Source organism: Schistocerca americana, chromosome X (assembly GCF_021461395.2).
Source record: "Schistocerca americana isolate TAMUIC-IGC-003095 chromosome X, iqSchAmer2.1, whole genome shotgun sequence".
NCBI classification, from domain to species: Eukaryota; Metazoa; Arthropoda; class Insecta; order Orthoptera; family Acrididae; genus Schistocerca; species Schistocerca americana.
This window is the reverse complement of record NC_060130.1, coordinates 764,815,285-764,834,994: the sequence shown is the minus strand read 5'-3', so window position 1 is coordinate 764,834,994 and position 19,710 is coordinate 764,815,285. Positions and strand designations below refer to the sequence as shown.

Here is a 19,710-nt window from a genome sequence, read left to right as displayed (position 1 = left end):
AAACACTCAACATTGTCAGTGTCGGAACAGAAATTTTCGTCTTGATCTGTTAGGTAGTCTGAAATCTGCCTTCTATTACTCTTGCTAAACAGATAAACCTTCCTCCCTTTTTTTTATATTCCTATTAACTTCCATATTCAGGGATGCTGCAACGGCCTTATGATCACTGATTCCCTGTTCTGCACATACAGAGTTGAAAAGTTCGGGCCTGTTTGTTATCAGTAGGTCCAAGATGTTATTTCCACGAGTCGGTTCTCTGTTTAATTGCTCGAGGTAATTTTCAGATAGTGCACTCAGTATAATGTCACTCGATGCTCTGTCCCTACCACCTGTCCTAAACATCTGAGTGTCCCAGTCTATATCTGGTAAATTGAAATCTCCACCTAAGACTATAACATGCTGAGAAAATTTATGTGAAATGTATTCCAAATTTTCTCTCAGTTGTTCTGCCACTAATGCTGCTGAGTTGGGAGGTCGGTAAAAGGAGCCAATTATTAACCTAGCTCGGTTGTTGAGTGTAACCTCCACCCATAATAATTCATCATGGTGATGTGTCATCAGTATGATTCACAAAAAAAGGCCAAAAACAAAACTCAGTAGACTAAACCAAACTTCGAACACAGCATTTACTGTACACAGACCACTATCTGCTGTCTGTACAGTAACGGTGTCAAGACAGGGTTGTAGCCTCTCCCCGATGTTATTCAATCTGTATATTGAGCAAGCAATAAAGGAAACAAAAGAAAAATTTGGTGGAGGTATTAAAATCCATGGAGAAGAAATAAAAACTTTGAGGTTTGCCGATGATCTTTTGATTCTGTCAGAGACAGCAAAGGACCTGGAAGAGCAGTTGAATGGAATGGACAGTGTCTTGAAAGGAGGATATAAGATGAACATCAACAAAAGCAAAATGAGGATAATGGAATGTAGCCGAATTAAATCGGGTGATGCTGAGGGAATTAGATTAGGAGATGAGACACTTAAAGTAGTAAAGGAGTTTTGCTATTTGGGGAGCAAAATAACTGATGATGGTCGAAGCAGAGAGGATATAAAATGTAGACTCGCAGTGGCAAGGAAAGCGTTTCTGAAGAAGAGAAATTTGTTTACATCTAGTATAGATTTAAGTGTTAGGAAGTCATTTCTGAAAGTATTTGTATGGAGTGTAGCCATGTATGGAAGTGAAACATGGACAATAAATAGTTTGGACAAGAAGAGAATAGCAGCTTTCAAAATGTGGTGCTATAGAAGAATGCTGAAGATTAGATGGGTAGATCACATAACTAACGAGGAGGTAGTGAATAGAATTGGAGAGAAGAGAAATTTGTGGCACAACTTGATTAGAAGAAGGGATCGGTTGGTAGGGCATATTCTGAGGCACCAAGGGATCACCAATTTAGTATTGGAGGGCAGCATGGAGGGTAAAAATTGTAGAGGGAGACCAAGAGATGAATACGCTAAACAGATTCAGAAGGATGTAGGTTGCAGTAGGTACTGGGAGATGAAGAAGCTTGCACAGGATAGAGTAGCATGGAGAGCTGCATTAAACCAGTCTCTGGACTGAAGACAACAACAACAACGACAACAACAACAACAACAGCCTATATGGAAAATACACACTGAGTCCAAATATTCTGATAAATTTTCACACTCTGATAAACCATTTATTACAGGGCTCACATCTATTCATAAAAGGCAGCTGGATTTATGAATAGTCAGTTGTTGTTTTACTATAGTTCTATTCTTCTTGGGAATGTTGCCGGAAGTATCCAGCCAGAGTTTGACATCATTAACTGTCGGTGTCCACAATGAAAGCTATGATATGAAATCAATATTGACCTCTCCACATGTACTACTTTTATTAAGTCTTAGAAGTTTCATTTCTAATTGCCGAATGAAGTTTAAAATATTTTTATTGGTGGTCTGTAGTCTGTCAGAAATGCTGTCCTGTGTGTTTCCAAGTGCTTTACTGAAAGACAGCATTCAGAAAGCTGTTCCATGCAATCCTCACTGAGTTCTCTGGACTGGGGCTTTGTTTCACTTTATATAGACACTCCTCCTTTTTCTGATATGCCTACAGTAATGGGATACTACTGTACATATCTAGGTGCATCTGTTCATTTTGTGTGCCTTCCAAATGATGTTCAGTTACATATAATACATCTCTAGAAATACTTTTAGATTTTTCAATTTCCTGTAGCGATAAGAGAAGCCCTCTTTTTTATTTAATGAGATTCTCATCTTTTGATGGAAAAGGCCAGTTTTCCTTTGTGCTGGCAAAACTGCCATTTTTTGTTTCTCCACTGATAGTTGCAACTATGTCTTTCAGAAATATTTGCCCCAAAAAACATCTGGTGAAAATACTGTGAAAAATAGGGACTGTACAGAGAGCCCACAGTTACTATGAATGCATCTGGAAGTTAGTTGTCCAAGTAACCTGTCACCAGATACATGAGCGATGGGTCACAGCATCACCGAGGAAGCGATGAAGTGGGGATTTTCCTGTATGACAGTTTCACAAGTGTACCGTGAATATAAGGAATCTGGTAAAACATCAACTCTCCGATATTGTTGTGGCTGGAAAAAGGTCCTGCAAGAATGGGCCCAATGACGACTGAAGAGAATCGTTCAGCGTGACAGGAAATCAACCCTTCCACAAGTTGCTGCAGATTTCAGTGCTGGGCCATCAACAAGTATCAGTGTGCGAACCATTCAACGAAACATCATCAATATGAGTTTTTGGAGCCGAAGGCCCACTCGTGTACTCTTGATGACTGCACAATACAAAGCTTTACACTTTGCCTGGGCCCATCAACACTGACATTGGACTGTTGATGACTGGAAACGTGCTGCCTGGTCAGATGAGTCTCTTTTCAAAGTGCATCAAGCAGGTGAACATGTACAGGTACGGACACAACCTCATGAATCCATTGACCGTGCATGTCAGCAGGGGACTGTTCAAGATGGTAGAAGATCTGTGGAGCATTTGCAGTTGGAGTGATATGGGACCCCTGATACATCTAAATACGACTCTTGACAGGTGACATGTATGTAAGTATCCTGTCTGATCACCTGCATCTATTCGTGTCCATTGTGCATTCCGACGGTTGTGGGCAATTCCAGCAGGATAATACAACACTCCACACTCCAGAACTACTACAGAGTGGCTCCAGAAACACTCTTCTGAGTTTAAACACTTCTGCTGGCCACCAAACTCACCAGACATGAACATTATTGAGCATATTTTGGATGCCTTGCCACATACTGTTCAGAAGAGATCTCCATCCCCTTGTATTCTTATGGATTTATGGACAGCCCTGCAGGATTCATGGTGTACATTTGCTCCTGCACTACATCAGACATTAGTTGAGTCCATGCCACATCACGCTGCGGAGCTACTGCTTGCTCGTGGGGGCCCTACACGATATTAGGCAGGTATACCCGTTTCTTTGGCTTTTCAGTGTAGATAGACCATGAGAGGCATGACACTTCCATCACAGCTTCGTAAAACTTAGCACTTACGTTTGCAGCCAACATATAGCATAGTGTCTTATGTTTGTCACCATAGAGTTACATACTATATGTGTAGCATTTTTTTTTTTTTTTTTGCACAAAGAAGTTATCAATGAACAGTCATGACACTAAATGAAATGTTTGATTAAACTTAGCTTATAAGTAAGACTTCTTAAACGTGTATTCAGACTGGTTAAACAGTATACACAATTGAGTACCTCTTAATTACTGGGTTGGCCATAATAATGAACATTTTACCTGATTGTTCCATCTATTCTCGGAAGTCTATCATGAAAATATTTAAAAAGCACCCTGTATTGCTTATGATCTACAGGGTTAGTTTATCACATTAACTGGTTTTCAGCTTACAAGGTCATCATCAGACTTCAACTGACTATTGTCAACAAAGAAGTTACATTGTTTGTAAACAACATTGGAAAAGATGTTTCCAAACATAAACTGAGAAATAAACACTTTGTTGCACTTCAATTTAAGAGGTAAAAAGTTGGATAAAAGACAAATGTAAAGAGAGCAACAGGAAAAATATGAAAACATTCTGGCAGATTAAAATTGTGTGCCGCACTGAGGCTCGGACTCAGGACCTTTGCCTTTGTCGAGGAAGTGCTCTACCACTGAGCTGCCCAAGCACGACTCATGACTCATCCTCACAGCTTTAATTCCACCAATACCTCGTCTTCTACCTTCCAAACTTCACAGAAGCTCTCCTGCGAAACTTGCAGAACTAGCGCTCCTGGAAGAAAGGATATTGCGGAGACATGGCTTTGCAGGAGAGCTTCTGTGAAGTTTGGAAGGTAGGAGATGACGTACTGGTGGAATTAAAGTTGAGAAGACAGGTCATGAGTTATGCTTGAATAGCTCATTGATAAAGCACTTGACCGCGAAAGGCAAAGGTCCCGAGTTCGAGTCTCGGTCCGGCACACAGTTTTAATCTGCCAGGAAGTTTCCATATCAGCGCACACTCCATTGCAGAGTGAAAATTTCATTCAGGAAAAACATTAACACTATACTCGAAAACCATGCATAAACAACACTTTACTTAAATAAACGAACCAAGTAAAATAAAATATATGATTAGGCAACTCCAAGAGGTAATTAACATGGAAGGTGATATAGAAACCAATTAAAAGAAAGAATTAGCAATTGTAACAATAGAACATGTTGATTACATAGGCAATTTCAATAAATACAGGAAATGAAATGTGAAGGAACAGGCAGTGTGGCAAGTAATGGAAAACTGAGAGGATTGTGTGAAGTTTAGAAGAGGGGAAATTTTAAGCTGTGTTTGGTCATTTAAGATTAGATCAGGGCTGTGAGCTAGGTGTTGGTTGATTTCCAGGACCTCCAGCAGAGGCCTTTGGCCTTTGTTTTGCCAAGTGAATGACATATGACTGTGACTGATAGTTGTGGCCATGACTTAGTACATATTCAGCAAATGTGGAGTCAGGATTCTGCAACCTCCAGCAGCATAGTTGCTATATATATCTGCCTGCTTTGAACTTATCTGGTGTTGCTGATGAAGGCTAGTCAATTGTGTAGCTCTCATGGTTTATCAATGTACATTCTATCTTGCTGCTTGTCAGTGAACTGCAAAGAATTACATAGACCACTTTTTATGTCGTCTTCCCATGGTTAGTATCTAGAGTTACATTTATTTAGCAATCATTGCAGTCCTGAATTCATATGAGCTTGAGTTTATGAAAACTGTAGTGTAGAATATTTACTCATTATCAAGATGTTTCTGTCAAGCTGGCAATATGTAGTGTAAATTATACTTGTCCTAAGCATGAATGATTGTTGCTCAGTTTTCTTGTGAGCCCAGTGGGGGGAAACAGTACCTGTCTGATTATAAGAAAGTCAACAGAAATTACTCAGTTGACTATTAGCTGATGTGTTTTGATTCATAATACACTGAATGAGTTAATGGTGCTCAGTTAAGACATTCATAGATGATGTACTTCCACCATAAATTCTTTGTCTGGATGTATCACTCTCATGTAGTCCATATTGATGGTACCTTGCTGGTTTGGTGCTTAGGACAAACAGCTTGTAATCATTCATTGACATGAAAATGATATGGAGGAAAGTAATAATTTATTACTCATTCAATTGCAGTTTAATCAGGACATGTGGCCATGCTGTTAAATTCTGTTACCCACTGTGACAACACTTCTGATGCCATATGCCGTGTTTTTGACTATTTGAAAAGAACGTTTGTGCAATGTTTCTGCTATCTTGTATTTTTGTGTACTGTGACTCTCCAGAATTATCACATAACATAAATTGAACATCTTCAATACCTTTTTGTGAAAAAGATGAATTTATAAAATATTATCTGTAAGAAATGCATATTCATGTGCAGATGTTCCACACTGTAATTTTTCATATAAAATCTTTTGTTTCCAGATTTCTACTACCCAGCAAAGATGTTTGAATCTTATGGAATACCAGAGCAAAGTACTGTTGCAAAACAGTGGAGTTACTGTGCAGAACTTTTTGATGGCTGAGAATCCAGCAGATGCAGTGGATATTTCTAAGAAATTAAGTAAGTGGGTTAACATTCTGTTGTTTCATCCATTATGATTTTCTTGTGGTTATTGCTGTTGATGTGAAACAGTTTTCATCTGTGATTCATGCAGGCTAAAAGATTGTTTTCTTCCTGTAGTATAAAGTAAGAGACGATTCACACCCACAGTCCCTAACAAATCTCAAGTGGTCAAACTGATCATTGACTTCCTCGAGTTTCCCCAATGGTGTCTTCTTGTAGGGGCTTGTGTAACAACTATGGTCATTATAGTAAGAAAAATTAATAACTTCTGAGCAGTGTCTGTAAACTACAATTTTCATTGTGAAACATGGTGAATTAAATGTGATATTTATGATAGTGCAAATACACTGAAGTGCCAGTGAAACTGGTATAGGCATGTATATTGAAATACAGAGACATGTAAACAGGCAGAATATGGCACTGCAGTCGGCATGCTGCTAAAATGGCAGTTTATCAAGATTTAAGTAAGTTTGAACGTGGTGTCACAGTAGGCGCATGAGCAATGGGACACGGCATCTCTGAGATAGTGATGAAGTGTCAATTTTCCCATATGACCATTTCACAAGTGTACTGTGAATATCAGGAATCCGGTAAAATATTGAATCTCCAACATCGCTGCAGCCAAAAAAAGATCCTGCAAGAACAGGCCCAATGATGACTGAAGAGAATTGTTCAACATGACGGAAGTGCAACCCTTCCACCAATTGCTGCAGATTTCAATGCTGGGCCATCAACAAGTGTCAGCGTGTGAACCATTCAATGAAACATCATCAGTATGGGCTTTCATAGCTGAAGGCCCACTCGTGTATTCTTGATGACTGCATGACACAAAGCTTTACGCCTCGCCAGGGCCCGTCAACACCGACATTGGACTGTTAATGACTGTAAACTTGTTGCCTGGTCGGACAAGTCTCGTTTCAAATTGTATTATCGGATGGACGCGAACAAGTATGGGGACAACCTCATGAATCCATAGACCCTGCGTGTCAGCGGAGGACTGTTCAAGCTTGGTGGAGGCTCTGTAATGGTGTGGGGCATGTGCAGTTAGTGATATGGGACCCCTGATACATCTGGATACGACTCTGGCAGGTGACACATACGTAAGTATCCTGTCTGATCACCTGGATTCATTCATGTCCATTGTGCTTTCAGACCGATTTGGCAATTCCAGCAGGACAATGTGACACCCCACATGTTCAGAATTTCTACAGAGTGGCTCCAGGAACACTTTTCTGAGTTTAAACACTTCCGCTGGCAACCAAACTCCCCAGACTGAAAATATTGAGTGTATCTGGGGTGCTTTGCAATGTGCTCTTCAGAAGAGATCTCCAGCCCCCCTGTACTCTTACAGATTTATGGACATCTCTCTGGATTCATGGTGTCCATTCCCTCCAGCACTATGTCAGACATTAGTCGAGTTCATGTCATGTCATGTCATGTTGTGGGGGCCCTACATGATATTAGGCAGGTATACCAGTTTCTTTGGCTCTCCAGTGTAAATATGAAATTTTACACCAAGAAAATTGGTGGGCTTAATGTTTCCAGACAAGGAAGGAGTCTCAATTCACGAAGACTAGCAGCGCAGAAAAAGTTTCTTTTTATACACTCCTGGAAATTGAAATAAGAACACCATGAATTCATTGTCCAAGGAAGGGGAAACTTTATTGACACATTCCTGGGGTCAGATACATCACATGATCACACTGACAGAACCACAGGCACATAGACACAGGCAACAGAGCATGCACAATGTCGGCACTAGTACAGTGTATATCCACCTTTCGCAGCAATGCAGGCTGCTATTCTCCCATGGAGACGATCGTAGAGATGCTGGATGTAGTCCTGTGGAACGGCTTGCCATGCCATTTCCACCTGGCGCCTCAGTTGGACCAGCATTCGTGCTGGACGTGCAGACCGCGTGAGACGACGCTTCATCCAGTCCCAAACATGCTCAATGGGGGACAGATCCGGAGATCTTGCTGGCCAGGGTAGTTGACTTACACCTTCTAGAGCACGTTGGGTGGCACGGGATACATGCAGACGTGCATTGTCCTGTTGGAACAGAAAGTTCCCTTGCCGGTCTAGGAATGGTAGAACGATGGGTTCGATGACGGTTTGGATGTACCGTGCACTATTCAGTGTCCCCTCGACTATCACCAGTGGTGTACGGTCAGTGTAGGAGATCGCTCCCCACACCATGATGCTGGGTGTTGGCCCTGTGTGCCTCGGTCGTATGCAGTCCTGATTGTGGCGCTCACCTGCACGGTGCCAAACACGCATACGACCATCATTGGCACCAAGGCAGAAGCGACTCTCATCGCTGAAGGCGACACGTCTCCATTCGTCCCTCCATTCACGCCTGTCGCGACACCACTGGAGGCGGGCTGCACGATGTTGGGGCGTGAGCGGAAGACGGCCTAACGGTGTGCGGGACCGTAGCCCAGCTTCATGGAGACAGTTGCGAATGGTCCTCGCCGATACCCCAGGAGCAACAGTGTCCCTAATTTGCTGGGAAGTGGCGGTGCGGTCCCCTACGGCACTGCATAGGATTCTACGGTCTTGGCGTGCATCCGTGCGTCGCTGCGGTCCGGTCCCAGGTCGACGGGCACGTGCACCTTCCGCCGACCACTGGCGACAACATCGATGTACTGTGGAGACCTCACGCCCCACGTGTTGAGCAATTCGGCGGTACGTCCACCCGGCCTCCCGCATGCCCACTATACGCCCTCGCTCAAAGTCCGTCAACTGCACATACGGTTCACGTCCACGCTGTCGCGGCATGCTACCAGTGTTAAAGACTGCGATGGAGCTCCGTATGCCACGGCAAACTGGCTGACACTGACGGTGGCGGTGCACAAATGCTGCGCAGCTAGCGCCATTCGACGGCCAACACTGCGGTTCCTGGTGTGTCCGCTGTGCCGTGCGTGTGATCATTGCTTGTACAGCCCTCTCGCAGTGTCCGGAGCAAGTATGGTGGGTCTGACACACCGGTGTCAATGTGTTCTTTTTTCCATTTCCAGGAGTGTATCAAATTACGTTATCTTGTATGATTGTTTTCTTTTGATAACTCCTCTGTTATCTTGTTTCCTTTGCACGACTCCTCTGTTATCTTAATCTTCTTCTTCCTCTTCTTACCATCTTTCTAACTTATTCATACTGTGATTTTCATATGTAACTGAAAACCTTATTGTGGAAATCTGTGTTATACAAAGTGTCAAGGATTTCTGATTTAGGTTGGAACTTTCAGTCATTATTATTTATTCTTTGTTGCTTATTGTTGCTGTAACACCTGTGTAGGTCCGATTATTTCTGATCATAAATGTTATTTTATCTGTTATATGTGCATTATTTTATGTTATTGCATAGGTTTCCTAGGCAGTTATTGTTTGTTTTTATGAGCTGCATTCTATTGATTTTGCTGCTCAGTGGTAAAGTGTCAGAGTTCGCATTCAAAAATCTTGGACTCGATACCCGGTTGCTCGCAGGTTTTTTATTTATCGATTATCACTAATCTTGATTATGTTGAGCACCACAGCTGACACTGTTCAGGATTAATAAAAACCACCTCAGTTATATTATTACACATTTATTGTGTTTCAATTGGTCTTATTCTTTGAACATCTCGGCAACCTGGAGATATTCAAAGGACAAAACCTCTTGTAACACAGTGAATGTGTAATAATACAGCTGAAGTGATTAATGAAAACCAATAACTTATCGTGCATGTGCTCTATTGTCTGGAGTGCATATTAAACTGCAGCTCCCCCTACAACTGGTTGTGTCAGTTAGCTCATAGGCCAGAGGAGGACAGCATACCTCCCTCAATAGGACAATGTCTATTAAAGTATTGTGGTGCTCAAACCAACCTCTGTGTTGTATGACAGCTTTATCTTTACCTCTAGTCTACAGAGAAATGCATTGTTGTTTTACACAACCTATCAGATTATCAGATTATTTTAAATAAGCACAAACTGTGTGGAGCAGAGTGATCTGAGTTTGATTTTGAAATGTTTTCATTTATAGTGTGCATTTCTTACTGTGTCAAGCAGTTGGATGGTTAAAGTTTCAGTGCTTAATATCGCTTGCTCGCCATTGTCATTACATTAACATAGTTACTGATCATTCTGGTAGTATTCCTGTGTGGTATGCATCACATTAGGCTTACAGCATATTGACATAGTCTGTGCTTTCATGAATTCACAGTTCGACTGACTGCTGTCAGCTCATGTCTGGCTATTAAAATCTCATCCTTTGGTGGGAATACCTCACTTCATGGATTTTAGTGATTTGTCAGAGAATGCTACAGCAATTAATTTTACAAAAGTGAGATTACAAAGGTGACCAGCCTGGCTTTTTAGAATCATTTACATCATATACATTCAGTGTTTTGTTTCCTTGTGTTTCACAGAAACATAAGGCACTGTTGTTTGATATTGTAATGATACCATACTGCCGTATTCAACAAAAATGTGGTGGTTTCGATGAGAGCCACCATTTATAATTTATTTAAGAAGTTTAAATTTTGAATATTTCCTTTAAAACTCAAAATATGAAAAATCTAAGATCATCACTGTGTTTGGAAAATTCTGGGCTTAAATATTATCGGAACATAATTTCGAAATATTTCAAGGCATCGTAATATTGGTACATTGAGATCATATCTTAATTAATTAGCAACTTTGAAATTATAGAAATTTAAGCTAGAATAATCTTTTTTTGGAATTGTGAACAATTGGTGTACAAAGTAGGCTGTTTGTTCTTAGGTTTCAAGTTTGACGCATGTATTTCTGTATGCTGATGACATTATGATATCTTCAAATCCTGATACCCCTGAATTAATTAAATTAATGTGAAAAAAATTACACCACAATGTTCCTGGTTGGATAAAGTACCTATTTTTGATGATAAGAAGTTGAAATCTTTTGCCAAATGAGAAAACTAATAAATACGTGTAGTCTAATGTTGCGGTCATGATTGTATAGTTGTGATAATGAGATAATGAAGAGTGCATGTAGCATGTTAATTACTTATTTATTATAATTGCTTATTTATTATGTAGCATTTGGCTAGTATCACATCACACAAAAAACTTTCTTTAACAACATGTGCCCACTTTCACGTCGTGGCAGTGCAGTCCCGCTCATCCTCCATCTCTTGAGCGAGGAAACCTTCCTTGGTGTGTTTTCCTCCACCCACTGTGCAGTTTCGTTTTTTGTGCCGATGGTGACCATGGAATTCTTTGCACCTCATATCCAGCATGGTAGCCAGTCTGTTGTGGTCGGACCACCATGTACCCTGTTGATTGTAGCCCCTGACCACACAGGGATCGCTCTGCTTATGCCTGCGCCATTAACTCCTCACTTATGCCAAGGAGTAGATGCCTGTCACCCTGGGGCATCGGGACTCCTGGCAATGGCCATCCTGCCAGGTAGTCTTTGCTGCGGCTGGGTGGCACCCCTGAGGAGGTCCCCAGGTCGGAGTGGGTGGCATCATGGCGGATGACGTGCAATGAAGCATACCACATCATCACTTGCTGGTGATCAAATGCCAGCAGTTTCTAAGTGTTCCAAGTCTCAGTACAATGCAAGGATGTATGATCCTAAGTTGTTCCCCTCCCTGGCCACACCATGGGAGTAATGAAAGGCTAAGGATGGCAATGAACCTTATGGAGACATCTTTTGTCTTGATGAAGGCTCAGTTTTTTGTAGAGCATTTAGAGGACAAGTTTGGAGAGGTGGAGGGCTTGTTCAAAACGTGGCCAGGCTGGGGGATGTTTCCGTTACCATCATGCCTGATAAGAGCATGGTCCAGGGTATTATATTCCACAGGGACCTTCCTTCGCAGTCCGACCATGAGCTCCGTGCCAACTTAGAGCGACAAGCAGTTCATTTCGTCCAGCGCATCCATCACGGTCTGAGGGATAATCAGGTTGCCACCATTGCCTTCATCTTGGCCTTCGAGGGTGACACATTACCCGAAAAGGTCAAGGTCTACTGTTGTGATGTCAAGCCATATATCCCTCCCCCAATGCGGTGCTTTAAGTGCTGGAAGTTCGACCATGTGTCTTCCCGCTGTACTTCCAGCATCACATGTTGAGATTGTGGATGTCCATCCCATCCCAATACTCTATGTGCCCCACCTCCCATCTGTGTCAACTGCGGAGAGCATCATTCCCCTTGCTCACCAGACTGCAGGATTTTACAGAAAGAAAGGAAAATCGTGGAATATAAGATTCTGGACCGACTGACCTACACTGAAGCCAAGAGGAAATTTGAGCGCCTACATCCTGTGGCTATGACCTCCTTTCCCGCCGCTAAGAGAACAGTTGTAGCCCTATCAGTTCCGCGAGCTCCAGTCGGCTCTCAGAGCCGGAAGACTACACCTGCCCCCTTGATGGTGGGGGCCACTTCCTTCCCTGTTGCTCTCGTACCACCTACCTCTGGGACACTGTCTCCCCCTCCCCCCCAACCATCGGTGACACCAGTCCCCACTTCTCAGCTGCTCCTCTTGCTAGGAAGGAGCACATACCTCAGGAGCACTGTCCTCCCAACCATTGGGGACACCAGTCCCCACTTCTCAGCCAGAGAAGCATAAGTCTTCTTCAGCTCCTCTCGCTAGGAAGGAGGAAGGGGTCCCTTGGGTCACTCCCCACTCCCTTCCCAGATTTCTGCTAGTGGGAAAGATGATGCCCACCAGTGGCTGAAGTGCCCACAAGCAACTGGTCTTAGGGCTTCACGATCACCCTCAGTCCCAGAGATTGAATCAGTGAAGCCCTCACAGCCAGAGAAACCCAAGGATCAGTGAGAGAAATCCAGAAAGAAGACCCCCAAGCCCAAGGGAATTGCGGTGGCACCCACACCACCGTTGCCTACAAGCTCTGCGTGTGAGGAAGAAGTGAAGATTCTGGCGTCCGCTGAGGATCTAGATCTCGCCAGACCCTCAGACACAATGGATATAGCCTGTTCAGGAAATTAGTCGGTGGGAGCAGGTGACCCTGAGGCATAGGCTGCCTCATTGAGTGTTTCATGCCTTCGCAGTCTCATGATAATGTCATCCTCGAGTGGAACTGCGTCGGTTTTTTCCACCACCTGGATGAGCTACAGCAACTGTTAAGCTTCACACCTGCTTTCTGCATTGTCCTTCAGGAAACCTGGTTACCGGCAATGTGGACCTCTGCCCTTCACGGCTACAGGGGATATTACAAGAACCATAGCGAATATAATAGAGTTTCAGGTGGATTTTGCGATGTCCTGAACTCGGTATGTAGTGAACCTGTGCCCCTTCAAACTCCTCTTGAAGCTGTGTCTGTCAGGATACGGACGATGCAGGAAACAACTGTCTGCAATGTATATCTCATTCCAGATGGTGCGGTACCCCTGAATGTATTGGCTGCACCGACTGATCAACTCCCTAAACCTTTCCTACTTTTGGGAGATTTTAATGCCCATAACCCCTTTTGGGGTAGCTCCATGTTTAATATTTTTGTGGGATCTGAAATATAAAAACCTCTCTCACACCGGCCTGATTTAGCTTCACTGATCAGGATGGTAAAAAAAAAAAAAAAAAAAAACATGCGTGTATTAAGGGAATTTTCATTCACAAAGCAGGCTTATCACATTCACACAGTTCATTACTGTTCTATCCTGATTAAATTGAGCTTAACTTAAATTCCATAAGGCAGTGAAGCAATTTTGAAGTCTCGGTGCGACAAAAATTGTCAGTCGATTTCCTGAAAACATTTGTAATAATTATTAACTTTCGGTGATCTCATGGGAAAGACCGGAGATCTGCTGGTAAGACCGTGTTAGCCCATTTATTGAAAGTAATAAACTGGATATCTTGAGAGTACAAAACGGCAGGTTCGTCCAGTGTAAATCAGACGTGTCCCACTGATCCCGTGCAACACAGCATAGTAAGCAGACACTGTCAATAATAATCAGTTAAATAATATGCGAACACACTTACTTTAGTTTAGTTCATGTATTAAATTCCTTCTCATACAGAATCTCATCAAGATGGCGACTAGCTCAACAATACATACATATACAACTTCGTTCTTTCACGGCTAATCGGCAAGATCTGAATCATTCTTTTCATGAGAGAAAACGTAGATAGCAGAGAACCTATTCCATGGAATAAATGCACGCTCCAAGGAATAATAGGGCTTGAAACTACTTTGCATTGATAATCATCGTATATTAAAGTTTAGGAATCGTAAGATAAGAAGAGATATTTTGAGTATATTAAAGTTTAGGAATCGTAAGATAAGAAGAGATATTTTGAGATATGTACTGAGTTATATAATTTATAAAATTTCTGAAAATGTTGCGGAGAGACCGCTGCAAGAGACATTACACGTGCTTACTGGCTGTGGCAGAGATGTCGAAAATTTACTGTCCCAACTTAACCTTTGCCTCTTAAATACTGGGGCCGCCACACATTTCAGTGTGGCTCATGGTAGTTACTCGGCTATTGTTTTATCAATTTGCAGCCCAGGACTTCTCCCATCTATTCACTGGAGAGCACAGGACGACCTGTGTGGTAGTGACCACTTCCCCACTGGCATCATGCCCACAGACGCCTACCCCGATGGGCTGTAAACAAGGCAGGCTGGGTAGCCTTCATCTCTGCTATCACCGTTGAGTCTCCCCCACGTGGTGCCATTGATGTTGTGATTGAGCAGGTCACTACGACGATAATTTCTGCCGCAGGAAATGTGATCCCTCATTCTCTAGGTTGCCCCCGGCGAAAGACAGTCCCTTGATGGTCGCCAGAAGTAGCTGAGGCAATTAAAGAGTGTCTGCGAGCTCTACAGCAACATAAGTGGCACTCTTCCTTTAAGCACCTCATAGCCTTTAAGTGGCTCCTTCCCATGTGTGCCAGCTTAAAAAACAACGGAAACAGGAGTGTTGAGAGAGGTGCGTGTCTACCATTGGGTGCCATACGTCACCTTCTCAAGTGTGAATGAAGATCAGACATCTTTTTGGGTACCAGACCCCAACAGGTGTCCCTGGCATTAACATCAGTGGCATGTTATCTACCGATGCAAACGCGATTGCCAAGCACTTTGGTGAGCACTATGCTCAAGCCTCTGCATCAGAGACTACCCCCCAGCCTTTCACACCCTCAAACGGCAGATGGAAAGGAAAGTCCTCTCGTTCACTACACGCCACAGTGAACCCTATAATGCCCCATTTACAGAGGGAGAGCTCCTCAGCACCCTTGCACATTGCCCCAACACAGCTCCTGGACTGGATCAGATCCACAGTCAGATGATTAAACATCTCTTGTCTGAATTCGAAAGTAAAATTCTATGTACCGACTTGACAGAAAATCCTAGGAAGTTCTGGTCTTACGTTAAATCAGTAAGTGGCTCGAAACAGCATATCCAGACACTACGGGATGATGATGGCATTGAAACAGAGGATGACACGCGTAAAGCTGAAATACTAAACACCTTTTTCCAAAGCTGTTTCACAGAGGAAGACCGCACTGCAGTTCCTTCTCTAAATCCTCGCACAAACGAAAAAATGGCTGACATCGAAATATGTGTCCAAGGAATAGAAAAGCAACTGGAATCACTCAATAGAGGAAAGTCCACTGGACCTGACGGGATACCAATTCGATTCTACACAGAGTACGCGAAAGAACTTGCCCCCCTTCTAACAGCCGTGTACCGCAAGTCTCTAGAGGAACGGAGGGTTCCAAATGATTGGAAAAGAGCACAGATAGTCCCAGTCTTCAAGAAGGGTCGTCGAGCAGATGCGCAAAACTATAGACCTATATCTCTGACGTCGATCTGTTTTAGAATTTTAGAACATGTTTTTTGCTCACGTATCATGTCGTTTCTGGAAACCCAGAATCTACTATGTAGGAATCAACATGGATTCCGGAAACAGCGATCGTGTGAGACCCAACTCGCCTTATTTGTTCATGAGACCCAGAAAATATTAGATACAGGCTCCCAGGTAGATGCTATTTTTCTTGACTTCCGGAAGGCGTTCGATACAGTTCCGCACTGTCGCCTGATAAACAAAGTAAGAGCCTACGGAATATCAGACCAGCTGTGTGGCTGGATTGAAGAGTTTTTAGCAAACAGAACACAGCATGTTGTTATCAATGGAGAGACGTCTACAGACGTTAAAGTAACCTCTGGCGTGCCACAGGGGAGTGTTATGGGACCATTGCTTTTCACAATATATATAAATGACCTAGTAGATAGTGTCGGAAGTTCCATGCGGCTTTTCACGGATGATGCTGTAGTATACAGAGAAGTTGCAGCATTAGAAAATTGTAGCGAAATGCAGGAAGATCTGCAGCGGATAGGCACTTGGTGCAGGGAGTGGCAACTGACCCTTAACATAGACAAATGTAATGTATTGCGAATACATAGAAAGGAGGATCCTTTATTGTATGATTATATGATAGCGGAACAAACACTGGTAGCAGTTACTTCTGTAAAATATCTGGGAGTATGCGTACGGAACGATTTGAAGTGGAATGATCATATAAAACTAATTGTTGGTAAGGCGGGTACCAGGTTGAGATTCATTGGGAGAGTGCTTAGAAAATGTAGTCCATCAACAAAGGAGGTGGCTTACAAAACACTCGTTCGACCTATACTTGAGTATTGCTCATCAGTGTGGGATCCGTACCAGGTCGGGTTGACGGAGGAGATAGAGAAGATCCAAAGAAGAGCGGCGCGTTTCGTCACTGGGTTATTTGGTAACCGTGATGGCTTTACGGAGATGTTTAATAAACTCAAGTGGCAGACTCTGCAAGAGAGGCGCTCTGCATCGCGGTGTAGCTTGCTCGCCAGGTTTCGAGAGGGTGCGTTTCTGGATGAGGTATCGAATATATTGCTTCCCCCTACTTATACTTCCCGAGGAGATCACGAATGTAAAATTAGAGAGATTAGAGCGCGCACGGAGGCTTTCAGACAGTCGTTCTTCCCGCGAACCATACGCGACTGGAACAGGAAAGGGAGGTAATGACAGTGGCACGTAAAGTGCCCTCCGCCACACACCGTTGGGTGGCTTGCGGAGTATCAATGTAGATGTAGATGTAGATCTCCTCGTCATATTCAATCGGATCTAGTGTGATGGCGTCTTTCCATCGCAATGGCAGGAGGTCACCATCATTGTGGTGCTAAAACCTGGTAAAAATTGCTTCATGTGGGTAGCTATTGGCCCATCAGCCTCACCAACATTCTCTGTAAGCTGCTGGAACGTATGGTGTGTCAGTGATTGGGTTGAGTCCTGGAGTCACGTGGCCTACTGGCTCCTTGTCTGGGCAGCTTCCGCCAGGGTCGCTCTACCACTGATAATCTTGTGTGTGACCTGTGTTCTGTCTTACACTGCAAGGTTTTTCAACTTTGGGAGGCAGAGTGGCATAACAGCATGCACAACAGACTGCGTATCATTAAGGATACTGTGAATGTGTGGAAGTCTTCCCTGCAGGCTTGTCACAGGGAATCAGTTGTCCTTTGTCGGCTCCGCATTGGCCATACGTGGCTCACACATGGTTACCTCCTCCGTTGCGAGGACCCACCTCAGTGTTGCTGTATCTCCCAAATGAGAGTCGTCCACCTCTTGCTGGACTGCCCACTTTTAGCTGCTCTGCAGTGGACTTTAAACTTTACCAGCACCCTACCTGCAGTGTTGGGCAAAAATGGCTCAACAGCAGCTTTAGTTTTATGTTTTATTCGTGAGGGTGGGTTTCATCATTTGATCTGAGTTTTAGCGCATACCCTTTGTCCCTCTGTGTCCTCCACCCTAGGGCTTTTAGGGTGGAGGTTTTAATGTGTTACAGAGTGGCTGGCTTCTCCATTTTTATTCTCATGGTCAGCCAGCCATGGTATTCTGCTTTCTTGTTTTTAATTTCTTCTCCATGTTTCTTGCATCTCTCTGTGGTTTTATTGACCTGTTTTGCCCATTGTAATATTTGTTGTCCTTCCGTCGTTCTTCTTTTCTCCTGTATTGTGCCGTATGTCTTCCTTGTTTTCTTCTTTCTCTTGGGTAATTGTTCTACCGGGAACAGGGGACTGATGACCTTGCTTGGTCCATTCCCCCCCCCCCCCCCCCCCCTTTAAACCAATAAACCAATCCTCCTGTGACATAGCAAGTTGGAACTATTCCATGTGTGATTACGTCCACCCCTGATGAGTAATAATTTTTCTTCCCAGTAATTACAATAATTATCGTACTGTTATGTGTTCTGTATGTATATGACATGTACCTAAATACTTGAAAACTTAACTTGGACTTTTCTGAGTCCAACAGTATAGATAATTGACATTAAAGTTTCATACCATCATAATTTCTATTGCCAATTTTGCCATTAGGCTTATTAAATTCTGAACTGTGATACTGTTCCTTTCTTGTTCTATCAAATGACCCCCCTCACTAATTAAATTAGCCACTAATTAAGATTTTGAATAATTTACTGTTATCGAAAATAATTTGCAATACAACACCTGTACTCATGAGTTATTCCCAATGTGTATGCATAAAGTAATCTCACGAGCTTTTCTAAATTCCTAGGTTACCACATTGTAAACCAAAATTTTGTCAATATTTATGGCACATCCTAATCAGCAAAATTTTATCTCACGGATGTTTCTTAAATGACTGTATTATTTCCAAAATAACAGTCTGTTCATACTCCAGCCTTTAAATAGTTGGAAGCCACTCAAAATGAGTCAGTCTGCGCCTTGTCCTGGTCGAGATAACAAGCATGTAACACCTCTGTTCCCGATATTTGCTCATGTTGTTGGTATGAACGATTTTTTCATGGAAATACCTGTACTTACAGCCACAGAAATGAAGTAATGTTGATGCCCAGAAACTTTAAAGTGATTTTTGAGTGTATATTTTGACTGAATTGTGTTGTGATGGGTAGGTGATTTGAGCTATCATTGTCACATGAGTGAGCTATTATTGAGTGTCATGACTTTAATTACTGAGTGAACTATGTGAGATATTGTAGTGTACTTTACTCTGACAGATTACTAAACACCAGTATGGTATGCAAACTGTGATGTCTTGTGTAAGTATGGACAGTGTTTCCTGCCACACTTAATTACTTAGTTTAGGGACTGGTTAGAACTACCACTGATTATTGGACGGTGCTTCATTAATGAGCATTTTTTATAGTTTTGGAAATCGTAAGAGTAATACTACCACTGGAATTTGTTGTTTGTAAGTGCTGACCTTATATTAAGCACTAACAATTTCACGAAGGAGGAGAATTGGTCATTGTCCAAAAAATTGCAACCTAAATTGGATTATTGTGTACATTTTTCTTGATCAAACACCATCAAACACTGAGTAAGATTTTCAGCTTCAAAAACACAAACTGAGGTGCTGCCAAGGAGGTGACAGAGACTACAGAAAAATCAGATTGTTACTTTACACTCTGAATTGCCAGGAAATTATTGGTTTGGGCACACACTTATGATATGCGAACAGTTTATCATTCTGTGCCACAAACAGAGTTTGGCAATGTTAATCCCCATTTGTACATTGAGTCACTACAGCTGCTACTATTTGTCCTTATTCTATTGAACACAGACCAGATCAAGTGGCGCTGTTCAAAATAAGGTGGCCTGGATGAAATGCAGGGCATCTTAAGCT

The 19,710-nt window shown here is 42.7% G+C and overlaps 1 protein-coding gene across 2 annotated transcripts in view; it reads left to right on the top strand.

Moving 5' to 3' along the window:
- LOC124555651 (succinate--CoA ligase [GDP-forming] subunit beta, mitochondrial) overlaps window positions 1–19,710 on the top strand; it is a 96,557-nt gene that overhangs the window by 24,385 nt on the left and 52,462 nt on the right. For both annotated transcript variants that reach the window (XM_047129635.1, XM_047129636.1), the window contains exon 3: window positions 5,935–6,073. In XM_047129635.1, the coding sequence (XP_046985591.1) occupies window positions 5,935–6,073 (139 nt within the window). The remainder of the gene's footprint in view (window positions 1–5,934; window positions 6,074–19,710) is intronic.